The sequence below is a fragment of the Arachis hypogaea genome, chromosome 19, assembly GCF_003086295.3.
Source record: "Arachis hypogaea cultivar Tifrunner chromosome 19, arahy.Tifrunner.gnm2.J5K5, whole genome shotgun sequence".
In the NCBI taxonomy this organism is placed as follows: Eukaryota; Viridiplantae; Streptophyta; class Magnoliopsida; order Fabales; family Fabaceae; genus Arachis; species Arachis hypogaea.
The window spans coordinates 1,896,554-1,913,821 of record NC_092054.1 but is presented as its reverse complement, the minus strand read 5'-3'; the positions used below and the strand labels follow the sequence as shown (position 1 = coordinate 1,913,821).

Sequence of the window (17,268 nt, the reverse complement as noted above, 5' to 3'; positions counted from 1 at the left end):
ATCCTTAAAGGTTATAATCACGATGTTTTAGATAATGTGATATATAGTTTACATTTTGATATTTTTAATACTTTTATTAAAATTTGGTTAGTACTTAATTAATAAAAGAAACGTGAAAAATTTTATACCATTAAATATAATCTCATATTATTAAAAATATTAATAACGACTAACTAATAACTACAAATCATAAAACTTACTAGTCTTCTAACATTTAAAATAATCAAACTCTTATTGTAAAAAGAGTTAATTATCCAAGAATAGTTGTTATTAAACTGAAAAATAATTTTTATATCATTTTTGTATTTTTTCATGAAATAAAAAATATTATTTTTTATTATTAATTTTAATATAAAATAAAAATTTAATTTTGATGTACGATTCGTATAGATTAATTTTATACATACATTTAATTATATAATATACATTAATAAAAATAATTATTTTTATATTAATCATATAAATAATTATAAAAAAATAAATATAATTATATAAAATATATTATACTATCAGTACATTAAAATTAAATTCATAAATAAATATATAAAAAATATACACAAATTAAAGATAACAAATATATCTTTCCTTTTATACACAAATGATATACACAAAGATAACAAATATATTTTTCCTTTTATCACACATGCTAAATAAATATATAAAAAGATAAACACAAAGATAACAAATGTATCTTTCCTTTTATACACACGCGTGGATAGTAACGAGGTTCATGCATGTCTTTACATGGATACCATATTTGGCTTCATTTGGATTATTTAAAATCTTATGCGTTAGATTTGCAAATAAAATAAGAATAAATATTCTAGTGGGTATTCAAACATTTATTTCCAGAAATGAATTATTAATTTATGGAGCATATAAGGAAACGATAATCAAGTAAAAATGGTATCAATAATAATACATTAATTTATTTTCTTTTCAATTAATTGGTCAAATATCTGTTTCCTATAAGTGGATCCCTATACTCTATTGATAGCTCTTGAAAAATCTAATCTACATCTATAATTTATGATTCACAATCTAGGGTAATGTTAATAAAATAACGGTCGGAAAAAAAAAAAAAACCCGCTAAAATTAAACGTATTTTATTTAATATTTATTAATTATCACGATAATTAATAAATACTAAATAAAACAAGTTTTGACTGTTTTTAATTAATATTTTTTTGTTATTAAATATTTTTGATAAAATAAAATAGAAATTACCAAAAAAGTTTAATAGGTACTAGAACTGTGTACGTTATTTTGACAAAAAATATATTAATCAATTAAAATAAAAAATATAAATTATAAAAAATACAATGTATATGAATATTGGGTCAGTAGTGGGTTTAATTTTTATATTCTTTGTCTATTTTATTTTTTTAAAAAATAATTTTTATGTTTATCAATATATATATATATTCTTTACTTTAAACTGAGATAATAGATTGGATAGACATGATGATTTTTTGAACTCAAACCTGCTTTTTAATCCAAACTAGCTCTAATCATATGAGGTTTATATTAAAATTAGTTATTTAAATTATTTATTAGTATAAAATATATATTAAAATATAAAATATATTAAAAATAAATAAAATAAAATATATATTTATACACAAATATATAATTATTAATTTTTAATAATTAATTTTAATACATAATTAATATTTTTAAACTAACTCATTATTTTTTGTTTGGATATATTAAGGTAAAGTCTATGAATTCGTGGGTCATTCCAAACCAAAAGATTTTATCAACAGATATATGAACTTAATCTTATAAAGTCATGGAGAAGTTATTAAAATAAATTATTTGCCATTTAATTTTATTAGATTACAAATTTTAAAGATTGTATATGCAAATATAATTTTAACATTATTATAGAAATTGCGAGAGAAATCAACATATTTGGTATATAAGTAAATTGTTGCAAGTGTAGTATAACGGTTTACGTTCAAAAACAATAAAGAAGATTTAGTATACACATAAATCGCTAGAGGAATATAGCAGTTTACGCTCAAACACAATGAGAAAGAAATCACGACATCTTGCAACTATTTCTTTACGAATATCAAAAAGCATAAATCGTGATAGGAGTGTAGCGGTTTATACTTGAGTATAAATGCGTTACACTTAAATTTTTAGTAATTTTAAATGTCCAAATCTTTTCTAAACTTTTCCTCTCAATTCACAATTTTTCTCTCTCTCTAAAACGTTTAACTTTTCTCTCTAACTTCTTTTCAACTGTTGCGTATTTATACTCAAGCATAAACAATTATACCCTATCGTAGTTTATGCCTTTTTATGTTCGCGAAGAAATTGCTGGAAGGGTGCCGCGATTTCTTTTTCATTGTGTTTGAATGTAAACCACTAAATTCGCTGATTCTCTATTACAGCTTTTATAATAATATAAAAGTTGCATTTGTGTATACAATCTTTAAATATTATATTCTGATAAAATTAAATAGCAAATGATTTATTTTGATAACTTGACTTAAAGTTATAATAATCATCCAAACTCAAATAAATATGAAAAATGATACACGTATATGTTTTAAATCTAATTAAATTAAACAATAAAATTTATGTAAATAAATAAAGTGACAAAAATAATTTTTATTAATATTAAATCAATTTAGTTGGACTTAATTTAAAAAAAATTAATAAATACAACATTACTCAATAAATAATCACATGTATAACAAGATAAGAGTGCACACACTGGTGCCAAGAAGCAATAGCTCAAATAGCATAGTTTCCCCATACTTAATTAAGAGATTGCGGGTTCGAGTCTCCATATATTTTCGGTAAAAAAAAAAAAAAAGAGCGCACACACTGGCATACATTAAATTATTTAACAAATAACAACAAATAATAAAATCTCGATTAGTTTATGATTAAGATGTATATATTTTCCTAATTATTATTAATCACTAGCCAATATGGTTCTAAATCACTCTTTAAAATAATTCACATCAATCCCTTTTTTTCTTAGAATCTTTGTATCTTCTTTTGTCTATAATTTTATTTATCACTAATGTAAATTGGCACAAATGAATAAGAGTTTTGTATTTTTTAATCATTTCTTTCAAATTCAATATTTATTAGAGGATGGAAATAGAATTTACTTGTTTAAGAAAATCGCCTATTTTATGTAGTACCTAAAAGATTAATTATTGGATTTTTGACCTGATGCAAACCAAAAAATAAATAATCTCATTTATCAATTTAGTGTAACGTGCTATAACGAACTAATGGTCCTGGTGAACCTGAAGCTTCATATTCAACCAAATTTTTCAAGAAAAATTTGGCATTAACATCAAGAACATTTTTTGTAGCAAAGTGTGCATGCTTTTGTTCCAAAATTGATTCTTGATATGGATCCATTGATGGGTGAGAAATTGAGAATCAAAGCCGCCGAATTCAATAGTTGTTCACTGAAAGAATAGTGATTTCTTCAATTAACAAAGGTGGCTTGTTCATAAGAACTGATTTTATTTTTGAGAATAGGATAAAATAAGATATTGATGAGAATAAGATATAAAAAATAAAGAGACAAAATTTAGTATTTTTATATTTTATTTAGTGATAAAATAAAACAAATTATAGAAATCTAATTTATTCTCATTATTTTTATTTAAAAAAATTGAAAAAAAATATAATAATAAAAATATAATTATAAAAAATTAATAAGAATAATGAAAGAAAAAATAAAAAATAAATGATATTTTTTGTTAGTGTCTCTGTATTTTTTCTGTTAAAATAAACACAAAATATATTAATTCAATATATTTGAATATAATGTTTCCGTTCAAATTTCATCAGTTAAACACGATTTTGTACTTATGTATCTTTATCTCAATATCCTATCTCTATAAATAAACGCAGCCTAACACTACAACAAATCCGGCATTTAGCGTCGGTTGCTGGGGCCGTTTAGCGGCGGTTTTGAACCACCGCAAAATATTTCGCGGCGGTTTAATGAAACGCAAGAAGATGGGGCGTAGCTAAACGGTTAGTGGCGGTTTTAGCTAACTGCTGAAATAACCGCCACTAAACGTCTATCAATTTTGCGGCGTAGCAAATAAACGAAAACAACATTTGTTTTGCGGCGGTTCTAAACCGCCGCCACCAAATTTTAGTATTTCCGTTTATAGTTATTAGAATCAGACCGGACTCAATCGTTAAACCCGCGCTTCCTCCAATAGAGGAAAAGCTTTAACAATGTCTTGTTACCACCAAGCCAAATGTCTCTTCGATGTATATAGCGCTAATAATTATATATATTATATGAACACATTTGATTGCCATACAATTTTTTCTTGTATGCTTCATATCTGATCATAGTTATTATAGACACCTTATATATATATATATATATATATATATATATATATATATATATATATATATATATATATATATGGGTAAAATGCATAATTAAATCAAATGGAGGACCTAAATTACACAATTCTACCAAATTGAAAAATATTACTATGATCTCCCAAAAGCACATTCTTATGTAATTCGAATCAGTCTCATTCGAATTAGACAAACCAACACTAATTCGAATTTGTCCAATTTGAATTATGCTTACATGTACTCTTATGGTAGTTCGAATCAGGGTGATTCGAATTATACATGCTAGGACGTCCCTAGTAATTCAAATGGGTCTGCTTTGAATTAATGTACATCTATTTATATATGATCCAAGCGTATATAAAGAGTACAATAAAGAATTCATTTAATAATATCCATAATGAATTCAATAAAGAGTACAGTAAATCATAAAAAAAAATAATAATTATAAATATTTTTTATAAAGTATTAAAAATCAAATATTTTCTAAAAATATTTATTAAGATTTAGAATTTAGTCTTTAATATTTAAAATTAGTAAAATATTTGCCAAAAATATTATATTTTATTGGTCAGTTAGCATTATGAATCTATTAACCACAATAATATGCAGATCATTGATTGGTTTTCATATAAAAATATTTTTATTCTGTTTAGTATTTAATTTTGATAAAATATTAATTAATTTTAAATTTAGTTATTATGAATTCTTATATCTAAAAATATAAGTTAAGATTGTTATTAAAAAAATTTTAAATTTTTTATTTTAATAAATGCTCAACAAATCATTAAAATAAAAAAATTAAAATTTAAAATTATAAAGTTTTGAATTTTTAATGACTTGTAGAAAATTTTTTAATTATTAGTTTTAATATTTTATAGAAAATATTTATAATTATTATTTTTAAAAAATATTTGATTTTTAATTAGTTCACAGTATGATTTTATTTTCTTCTTTTACATCCATATTTGAATGCAAATTTAAATGCCAATAAAGTAAACAAGAAAATCTTATTGGTAAATTTGTTCACATAAGTTAACATATATAGCTTATTTAACTTGTGAATTTTTTTTACGTAAAACGAACGTAAAAAAAGTATTACGAGTTTAAGTAACAATGATTTAAACATATGTAGCTTAAGATAGTAGTGTTTACTTAACTAAATTATACCCAGATGGTTATTACTAAAGAAAACATGGCAATATGTGGTAATACGCAATTTGCGACGGTTTAAACAAAATCGCCGCAAAATATAAAACAATAACTCACCCGACGATACATATAGCGGCGGTTTTTGAAAAGACGCTGCTAAATGCAAGCCTGATTGAAATATAGCGGCGGTTCGAGAAAAAATGCCGCTAAATGCAAGCCTAATTGAAATATAGCGGCGGTTCGAGAAAAATCGCCGCTAAATGTAGTCCTAATTGCAGCCCCAACCAATAACCGCCGCTATATGTGCTGCATGTTGTCGTTTTGCGACGGTTTTATAAAACCGCCGCAAAATTTCTGCCGCTATTTGCCGAAATTGTTGTAGTGTAAAAGAATGTTATTGGTAATGAATTTCATTATTATCTTTCCGAGAGAAAAATAATATTATTGAAGAGGTATTTTATTTAAAAATTTCATTTCTACAAAATTGGTGTTCATACTATAGTCCAAATAATTAAAGTTTTGGTTCAAGAGATAAGCTAATCTATTCTCAATAGACCCAATAAAAACCTGTCTATATAAAAAAAGATCAGTCCATAAACTATACAAGTTAATCTACCTGCTGACATAAAGATATACACACAAATGGGTTAACTTTTCAAATAATAATAAGAGAAAAACATTCATTATCTACAAATAAAAATTTAATATAAGAATTTAATTTTAATGCATTAAATAATATAAAATATTTTATAATTTTATGTAATTATAACTGTTTTTTTTAATGATTATTCACATAATTAATATAAAAATAATTACTTTTATTAATATAATATTATGTGATTAAATATACGTGATAATATATCAAAATTAAATTCTTAATATAAATACTCTATTAATAAACTCATATTTCTAAATTCTGACTCCTATAAAATTGCTTAAACATTTGTTGACTTAAATATCAAAATCTCTTATAAATATCCTTCCATCACCGTCCCAAAGCTCACATTCACCTTGGACCTCTTTACAAAATCCAATTCCACATTAATTTGTTTTAAGTACATACGCCTCGTTTCCAAGGCTAATTTAATTAACCATGAATTTAAAGGGTTTAGATGTTAGTAGTCTTAGTACCTTTTTTAATAATTACCTTTAATTTTGAAAGGATCTCCCAAAGTTCACTTAGAACTTTCTTAACTTTTTCTACATCATCAGTTTTTCTATTTTTCATCACTTTTTCCTTCATTAGAATTCCCTTGATCTTCTTGATGTTGCTAATCCGACACATATTCGAAGAAATCTCAGTTATTTTATTATAAGTTTCATATCTTTTAAAGATAAGATCTTTAGATAGTTTATAAATACGAGACATTTTTCACTTTTTAAACTTATTTTTAAAGTTGATAAGTTAGACCGTTCGCTAACCTTAAATCATCCACACGCAATTGTTCATCATTGAAATCCAAGTACTTGTGTTAGCTAGCATCTTCTAATCTTGTGCTCCAACTTTATCATTTGACAACAATTTCTTCAAATTTGAGGCATTGAAAGTTTTTAGGAACCTCTTTGCAGCTGCATGGACAACCTTAGCTTCTATATATCTTTGCATTTCATAGATCCCTGGACGCCAATAATCATGAGGGAAAAGTCTAGGGGGCAGCAACTTTTTTAAATTCTGGCCAGCATGTAATCAGCAAAGAAAAGTGAGCCATTGGATGAAATCTCACACCAATTTTATACCATTAAAATCATCATTGATAGTTATTTGATGGCTACAAATTACAAAAATTGCTGCCCTTAACACTCATCTAATGGTAAGGGTCAATTGCAACTTGTTGAGGAACATATGATTATGAATCTAGAAGCCATATATAGAATGCTTTGGAGCATTGAAGATTGATACTAGAATTCACCATCATAGATTTAAGAGACAAATTAAAGTGGATCTCAAAGAAGACATGTTTGATATTAGTTTTCATATTATTATATTGTAATAAAAATAAAAATAAAATCTTGGGTGTCATCAATATTGCAGTTAATATTTAATATAAAAATTAAAACATCTCAAATTTTAAAAAAAATAAGAATACTTGCAATTCAATTAAGAGAAATATTTAAAATTCAAATTTAACAAAGGCTCATTTCTAAGGTTTTATACTGATATTGTTTAATAATTTACTATAAACAAAATTCAAATCACAATACTTACTTAAACAGTGACTAGTGATTTAACCATTAGACCAGTTCAAATTATTAGTTAAATGGGATTTATATATGAGGTAAGAAAAGGAAGCTTGTAATGAGCATAATTTTATTATTATTATTATTATTATTATTATTTAGCGCCAAAAATAAACTTTTGTACCACGATTTTTCACCCAACAAATAAATTTCTCGTGCTTAATTTTGAATATAATTGACATTTTACCGGCATAATTGGTAATAATATATACCATCTTTGAATTTGAACTCTTCTTCACTTAATTAGATTGTGATGAATATGTAATAATTAAATCATATAATAATATATATTCATATAAGTTTAATGTGTCATATATTGACCACTACACGAGAGGCGCTACATTACGGCCGTTTTTTCATAATTACTGGCGGTTTTGCAAAATCAAACGCCGCGGCTAAGAAAAACGTCTTGGTTATTGACGCGAAAATAAAATTTTGTGATGATTTCCAGCAATTGCTGATACAGTCGCTGTTAAATTAGTTTGCGACATTCAATTAAAAAACCGTCGCTAAATATGAGTGTCACGATTTTGCACATATTTACCTACAGTTACGGACCGCGGCTATTTACATTAGGTTTTTTAAAGTTTGCCGCTATTTCACCAGCAAAGTTGATCATATAAGGGTGTTTCTAGAATATTGCATAGGTGTATTGTGCGGTTGTGCCTATGTGAGTAGGCAAATCCGATCCGGATTCATATTATATATCTTATTTCAGGTATAAATGAAGTTTTGATTTTAAGATATTGATAACCAAACATCTTAATATTTAATATTAAACTTGTATTTTAAGGGTATATATGTTAACAACACTATAAAAAAGAAATAATTTATTAAAAATATAACTTCTTTGATATTTGTAATTAAATATATAAAAAACTTTAAAAAAATATTAGTATGTTTTAAAAATATATCTTTAAGATAAAAGTTAGTTAATTTTTTAATATTAAACTAATAAGTAGCAATGAAGAAAAAAAATTAAACAGGATAAAGTCACTCACTTCTTACTTTTCCCTTATTTTTATGTTTGCTTCACCTCTCCAAACAAAGGCTTTAAGAGCATTATAATACAGAATGGACCTGTCCTAAAATATATATATATAATTATCACAAGCACTTAACTGGTGTGTGCTGTACCCCATATGACACCTCATTATACTTCCCATTAATAATAATAGAAAAAAAGACAAATAGCTTTTACCTTTTAATCTGCAAACATTTAAATTTTTGAAGATTTAAAAATATATTTAAATTTCTGACCTTTTTAAAATTTAGACATATTGATCTCTCATGTTCATTTGGGTTTGTCAGACTCAATGGAAAAATCAAACGTGACTCCCGTTGTATTAACCTGGTCAATACGGATGCACACATGAGAGAGTTTTTAAAATTGAATAAATTAGACTCAAGAATCGATACATCCATATTTTAAAGAGGTCAAAGATTTAAATGTATTTTTAAATCCTCAGAAACTTAAATATCTGCAGAAAAAAAATCAAAGATCGATTTATCCTTTTTCTATAATAATAATAATAATAATAATTTTTTTTTTGGTTTGCTTGCTTTTTGTATAAGTTTCTTTTATTTGTCTTATATTTTTCTTTTTTAGAGTTAACCAAAAATCTCAAGACGTTATTTTAAAAATTTAAATTGATAAAAAATATTAATAATTATATTTCTAACCATATTATTTATTGTCAAATATAGTATAGTATACACTACTCTTAAATTAATTATTATAGGATCTTAAATTTCTTTTGTTTTCTCTATTATATATATTATTGTACACTAAAATAATTCTCTCCTAATACTTTCTCATTAAGTATAGAGCAGCCATACGTATACTTGTACGTACGTATGTAATTGCATCATCTTATATTAAATATTCTTTATGATTAAATTTATTCATAATGGATCGAAATGATATATCTCATAGTTAAGACACCCTTCTGCTGAGAACATATGCATGCCTGACAACCTAAGGAATATTCATGTTTCATTCAAAGCCATCACATACAAATCCAAGAAACCAAATTATTAAACTAATTAAAGTACTATATATATATATATATATATATATATATATATATATATATATATATGTATGTATCCTTCACTCTAATCAAATTTATGATTTTGGGATGTAGGGCTTTAATTTTAAGGATTTAAATACTAACGAGTATCTCAAAAAGTTAAAACTTATTAAACCATAGAAATTAAAATTTAATAATTTATTAAACAATAATAACTAAAAAAATTCATTAACAAAACCCAAAATTTAATTAAACTTAAACTAAATTAGAAAATTAGTTATAAAAGAATTTATCATTAGATAAACTGAAATTTTAATAATTAATAAACTAAAAGAAAAGCTAATAATAAAAAACATTGATACATAACGAGTTATAACTCAAATAACATAGTCTCTTCGTCTTCACTTAAATTCGAATTCGAATCTCACTCCTAAATTAAAACTTAGATCAACACATACAAATTAAAATTAAGAGAATCTATCACATTACATGAAATATCACAACATAATATCAATCAAGTTATGTTATATATACTAATTAAACTAAATTATTCTCCTCCACTACTAGTATTAGAAGATGATTGTAGTGCTGATTCGAAAAAGCGACTACAAGTGTAGACTGAACAAAATGCTTGCAATGCCATCAAGAACAACATGAATATGGCAGCTAACAATGTCAAGAACTGCCATGAACCAAACACATAAACCTTCATGAATTTCTTAACCTTAACCTTGGTTGTTCCACTGTAAAACTTGTTAACATCTTCAATAACCTTGTCCAATTTTGGAACCTTGCTCAACCTCAAAGACTTGTTCATACCATTCCATATGTTAGCAACTTCCAAATCACTCTTCAAGTGGTTCAAAACAATCCCTCTTTCCCTTAGAATCTTTGCATCTTCCTCAGTGTCTATAATCCCATTCATCAATTCAGTGTAACGTGCTACAACCAATTGTCCTGATGAACCTGAAGCTTCATATGCAACCAAGTTTCTCAAGAAAACTTCAGTGTTAACATCCAAAGAAATTATTGGGAGGTAGAGTGTGCATGTTTTTGCATCAAAATTAATACTTGATATGCATCCGTTCATAGGCGAGAATCGAACCCCCGAATTTAATAATTCTGACACTGAAGGAATAGTGATTTCCTCTATCAACGGAGGCTCGTCGCTTTTCGCACTCGACGAGCCTCCGTTTTTCTTTTTCTCATCTTCTTCTTCGCCGTCGCCTTTCTCTCGAGCGAAAAACATTCGCTCGAGAGGCTCTTTAACAAGCTTAAGACCCGGAAAATTCGATATAATTTGCCATGGTAACTTAACAACAAGCTTAAGAGGTTTAGAAACTAGTACCCTTTTGATTGATCTCACAGGCCCTTTATTCAATTTTGAAAGAATATTCCAAACTTCACTAAGGAACTTCTTGACATTCCCTTTCTCCTCTTCTATTTTCTCATCATCATCATTCCCATCTTTCTCTCCATCTTGATGGTAATAATTTTCCTCTTCAATTATTTCTTGGTCTAGTCTTGGAACAACCATGTCATACAAGTAATCTAGAATGTGAACACTCTTTGAGACTTCATTGTTTGGATAATGTTCCATGGTCTTGAAAGGTGAGAGCTCTTTGAATAGCCCTATGAGGATCAAGCTAAGCATGTCATCAGCAGCTTCTAGTGATGAGAATTTGAACTCCAACATCTTTCTTAACACAAAGAATGGGATTTGGTTCTCCAACATCACAATGTCCCTCAAGATTGCATTATGTGCTGATTTCTTGCCTGCATAGTCTACCAAGTGCGACATGCTTGATGAAACTCCAGGAATCTGCTTCATTATTAAGATAAAAATTAAGAGAATAATTAGAAAAGCAATGTTATGTGATCAGTAAATATTATTATTTTTTATTAATATCTGGTTAATAATAATTTACACCTATATTTACAAGAGTTTTGCATACAAAAAATATATAATTTATACCTATATTATCAAAATTTTACACACATAAATTAATATAATTTACACTCACATTTTTTTAAAATTTACATATATAAATGAATAAAATTTATTTATTAAATATAATTTAGTATTTATTTAATGTTTATACTGGTCAAAAATATTAAACATTAGTGGTTTCAAAATTTTCTCTAATTAAAATTAGTAAGAAAAGATTCAAAGTAGAAAGAAACAATAAAAATATAGTAAAAATTAGGGTTAAGTACTAAAATCGTCCTTAAGGTAAGGGGCGAAAATTAAATTTGTTCCCGACCTTTTTTCGTTATTAAAATCATCCCCAACGTTCAAAAACGCTTTAAAATCATCTTTTTTACCAATTTTATTTTTTTATTACCAAACTATCCCTCATTAAAAAAAGTTATAAAATAAAATAAATATAAAATAAATAAAAAAGAAAGGAAAGAAAGAAAGGGATATAGAGAGAAACGGGGACTGGGGAGAGAAAGAAGGGGGGGTGGGGGGAGGGGGGAGGGAAGGGAAGCCGCACCGCTATACTGCCGTCCCGCCGCACCGTTGTCCTGCCGTCCTGCCGCCTGTGATTCGCCACTGTTCCTCCTCCTCGCCCTCACCGCCTACTGCTTCTTCTTCTGTGAATTGAATTTTTGTTGTAGAATTTCTGAATTTTTTGTGAAATTCGTTATGAAATATCTATAATTTGATTTTTTTATTTGGCTTAAATTTGGAATATTGTTGTTGCTGAATTTGTTGATTATTGTTCAAAGTGCATGTTGCTTGAATTTCTTTAAAAGAAGATGAAGAAGCAGAGCAAGAATAAAAGAGGAAGAATTTTAGTTTTGAAGTTTGTTGATGGTTTTGAGTTTTGATTATTCTGATTTTTTGAGTTCTGATTTTCTGAGTTGTGATTTTCTGAGGTGGGGGTGATGGTGGGTTCTGGTGTTGATGATGATAGTGGGGGTGTGGTGGGTTCTATTTTGAGTTTTGTTGTTCTTCTGATGATGATGATGATAATGATGATGATGACCATGATGATAATGGTGGTGGGTTCTTGTTCATCTTGGACTTTTGGTTGATTTTGGTTGATTTTGGGAAAAGTTCTGATGATGGTGATGATGACCATGATGATACTGCTGGTGGTGGTGGTGGGTTCGCGTTGGGCGTAGGCTTCTGTTCTGGCAGTGGAGGTGGTGGAGTGAGGAAGGTGAAGAGGAGAATGATGATGATGAGGGTATTTTGGTCCAAGAATTCGGGAAAGGACGATTTTAAAGCGTTTTTGAACGTTGGGAATGATTTTAATAACGAAAAAAGGTCGGGGACGAATTTGATTTTCGCCCCTTATCTTAGGGACGATTTTAGTACTTAACCCTAAAAATTAAGAGTGTATTTAAAAAAAAAAACTAAAAATAAAAATACTAAAAATTGAAACACAAATCAATTATACTTTAAAAGAATAATTAAACCTTAAGAGAATATTTTTAAAAAGGGTTAAAAATAATATTATTTCGTAATTATTAGTTCAATTTTTTATATAAAGTAAAAGTATATTTAGATAAATCAATTACAAAAATATTATATATACTTTAAAGAGTATTATTAAAAATGTATGTGGTCAAAAAATTGTCCCTAGTTTTGTAACTAAAATTAATTAGTTTCAAATTTAAAATGTTTAATAAATGTTAAATCATTGATTAAATTTAAAGTATACCAATAACTTTATAAGAAGAAGAATACCATCACAAATCCCTTAATTTATACTGTTTTCTCTAATAGAAAAACTAAATGAACTAATTTTTCAACTATTATTATTGAAGCTAATTATTTATAAAAGATGAAAAAAAAACATCCAATTGATTGTCGTGATGTAAAAGTTAATATTTGAAAATTATTAAATAATTTAATAAATTTGACTAAATTACTATTTAACGATTTTTAACTATTAACTTTGTATGAAAACAAATACACCTGACTCTTCGACTTCATGAAATTAATTAATTAATATTACCTTTGATCCTTCTTGTATGGCATAGATTTGAAGGAACTCAAGCAAGAATGAGGCATCAACAGCCATCATCCAAACCAAGGTTTCACCATTGAAATCCAAGTACTTGTGATAGCATCTTCTAATCTTGCGCTCCAACTTGAGAATTTGATCAACAAGCCCTTCAAATTTAAGACATTGAAGGTGTTGTTGTTGGAACCTTTTTGCAGCTGCAACCTTGTACCTTTGCATTTCATACAGCTCTGGACGCCAATAATGATAAGGACCAATTGCAACTTGTTGAGGAACATATGAATCTGGATCACTTGCCATTAGAAGCTTTGGAACATTGAATATGTGTACTTCAAATTCATCACCTTCTTCTTCTAGTTCTTCTTCAAGGGTTTTTCGGATGTTAATCACCCATCTTTGTTCATCAAATGCTGAATTAGAATTATTATTATTATTATTATTATTATTATTATTATTATTATTATTGGACATGGTGTATCTCAAAGAAGAAGACATTATCGTATCTTGTTGGGAAAAAAAAAAAAACTATGATAGATGTTATTGTGGATGCTATGGAGTGAAGACTTAATTTGGAGAGTGCTGCTTTTATTAGCACCTTAATGGAGTTTTTTTAATCATTAGCAATTAAATAATTGAGAATGCATTTCTCATGTGAGAATTTAATTTACCATTGACCAACCAAGTTGAAAACGTCATTCTTAATTTGAAGTGTGAACATGTATATATGAATGTCAAAAGTAATTTATATTGTGTAACATGTAATATAATAAATTTTTTATTTAAACCATGCTTGGGGACATATTTAATCTATTAAATCTATCTTACTTAATCTTATTTGAATCAAGTTGATTCACAATAAAAAAAATCTTTCATTGTCAATTTTATTTTTATTTATTACAAAATTTGAATGTAAGTTCCTATTAAAATTAAAATAAGTGTGTATAATAATATTTAAAAGTTTAATTTTAGTTTATTTTCAGTATAAAATAATTATATATATATATATATATAACGTTATATTAATAAAAATAATTATCTTTTATATTAATTGTGTAAATAATTATAAAAAATATGAATATAATTAAATAATTATGTAAAATATTTTATGGTAATCAAAATTAAATTCATATATTAATTTAAATTTTTAAGTACTAGTGAAAGGTAATATAATAATAATAATAATAATGAATGAACAACTTGCATGATTTGTTGGAGAATAAATGATATGTTTATTGGAAGAATGATAATATTTTGATCAAGCTTGCAAATTTTGTTCTTTTTCTTGTCTTATACACAGCTAGTACATGAGCCCATGCACCCATTATTACAATAATATTAAAAAGAAAAATATAATTAATTGTTTCTCTAATTTGAAAGGGTTGGTAACTTCCAATTAGGTCTTCTTTTTCCGTAACTCGGGTGGAAGTTTCATATGGTGGGAATTATTAAATAAAAAACCAACTAAAATTACACATGGTGAAATGTCAACATGTGCCACCTTAAAAGCTTGGGCTAGAAAAAACTGACTTTTCGGATAACAATGAATTATTGAAAGACAGTGATTGATAGTTTTTTAATATATACAAATTATTATGAAGTTATCCACAAAAGCCAGTTCTTAGTGTGATTGGATGAAATTGAAGACAAGGTACATGATGTCACATTTTATACACCTACTACTGGAATAATCTCATAATTTAAGAAGAGTTTCAATTATATTGAAAATATCGGTATTTCAGTTTTTAATTATTGATCTAAATTATAAAAAATATATATAATATATATTAATTAAAATCAACGGTTAAAATAATTAGAACATCGGTGTTCCTGATATACTTCAAATTTTTCCTATAATATATACATGTGACTAATTAGTATCCAAATACTTAGCTTGTTATTGAATTTGGAGATAGATTAGTATTCTACTAATTAGACAACTAATGCAAAGGGCACCAAATCCACTTCAACTTCAAACCCTAATAATGATTTGGTTTGTAATTTGTCCTAATATAATTAATTAACTAATTAGCCATTTTACTGTGAAGCAATTATTGAGTTTAAGTTTCATAGCATGTTTAAATTTTATAAATTATCTGTATAAATATTTGTATATCTAAATATATGATGATATCATCACTTAGAGTATTTAACCCTAATTAGTGGCCTACTATATTTCAAAAAATTAAAGTCTTACAAATTCAACCATCTAATTTAATTTGATATTATGATGTTAACCCTAAACCCTAAATTGCTTTACACTCTCAATCTATCATTAAACTAATAGAAAACTAACCAAAATTTCAAAATAAATATATTTTGTTAGAGAATTTAGCCTAAGCCCTATTGGTAATTCAGTTAGATACATACCATAATTTTATTTTGCATCTTCCAATTAAACAATGAATAATGTGTTTCTCATGATGACAAAATTAATGTTTTAAGTGATGTTTCATGTGGTGGCCTGATTTTTAAGTAATGCACAAGTTATTAATCAACCAAACTTTTTCTTTGACAACCAAAATAACTTGTTAACTAACCCCAACTTGCTTATAAGTTAATAATAATACCATACTTCTAATATATCCATTATATTATTATTGTACTTATATACATAAAGCTGAAACACAAAACCTTCATTGATTAAAAAATTTCCAAGTGGGGGTGTACTTGATCATTGGGATGAACTTTTAATTTTAATTATTTAATAAATTTTTTAGAAAAAGTTTGTGGATAAGTCTTCTTTTCCACTAGTGGTGCTGATTGTTTGTGAAGTGAAAACTATTTTTGTTTGAAATTATATGAAAAGAATATTTTATTTAATAATATAAGAAGAAAGATAGCCTACTATTTCATTCAAACTTTATATAATTTTCCAATTTAATTTTAAATGTGTATAATAATATGAATTAAGAAATAATTAGAAAATAAATATTGCTTTTATTCTTGTTCCAACTGCATAATTAGGTAGGTAGGTTGATGAGTTGGCAAAAAGCACATACAATACAAACAGAAATTTGCACTTTTAATTAAGTCACATTTTTCTTTTCAAAAAAAAAAAAAAAAAGCAAGGGGTGGTGGTAGAAGAATCAGGAAAGATGAATTCATATTATTGTGATTCATAAGATTCTTTTGGCGATAGATGTAGCAGAAAGTGCTTCCGAACAAGATACAACTTTAAATGCAAAAGCTTATAGGAAAGATCAAATCATTGTTGTATAAAGTATTGTAAAATTAGTAAAGCTAATTTTAGAAAATATATAAATAAATAATAACTAAATAAAATGAGAGGTAATAAACAATCTTAGTTAATAATCTTAGAATTTTAGTGGTTGAAAAAGAGAAGAATTATATATCTCTAATTGACGGATGATTCATATTGAAGAGACTCACCTATAAATTGAGTTTTTCTTTAATTCATTTCAATCAAGTCATCCAAAGAGAATAACATAATATTTCTTTGAGTAGTTTTCTTCTATATATATAGAGAGAGAAGTGTGTTC

The 17,268-nt window shown here is 26.3% G+C and overlaps 1 protein-coding gene across 1 annotated transcript; it reads right to left on the bottom strand.

Annotated features, from left to right (window-relative positions):
• Nucleotides 1-10,131: 10,131 nt before the first annotated feature.
• On the bottom strand, nucleotides 10,132-14,326 carry LOC112779791 (putative UPF0481 protein At3g02645). Its single transcript, XM_025824138.3, has 2 exons — nucleotides 13,760-14,326; nucleotides 10,132-11,610 (listed from the first exon to the last, which is right to left on the bottom strand). The coding sequence occupies exons 1-2, from the start codon at nucleotides 14,261-14,263 to the stop codon at nucleotides 10,336-10,338; spliced, it is 1,779 nt and encodes a 592-aa protein (XP_025679923.1). The 5' UTR covers nucleotides 14,264-14,326; the 3' UTR covers nucleotides 10,132-10,335.
• Nucleotides 14,327-17,268: the final 2,942 nt, after the last annotated feature.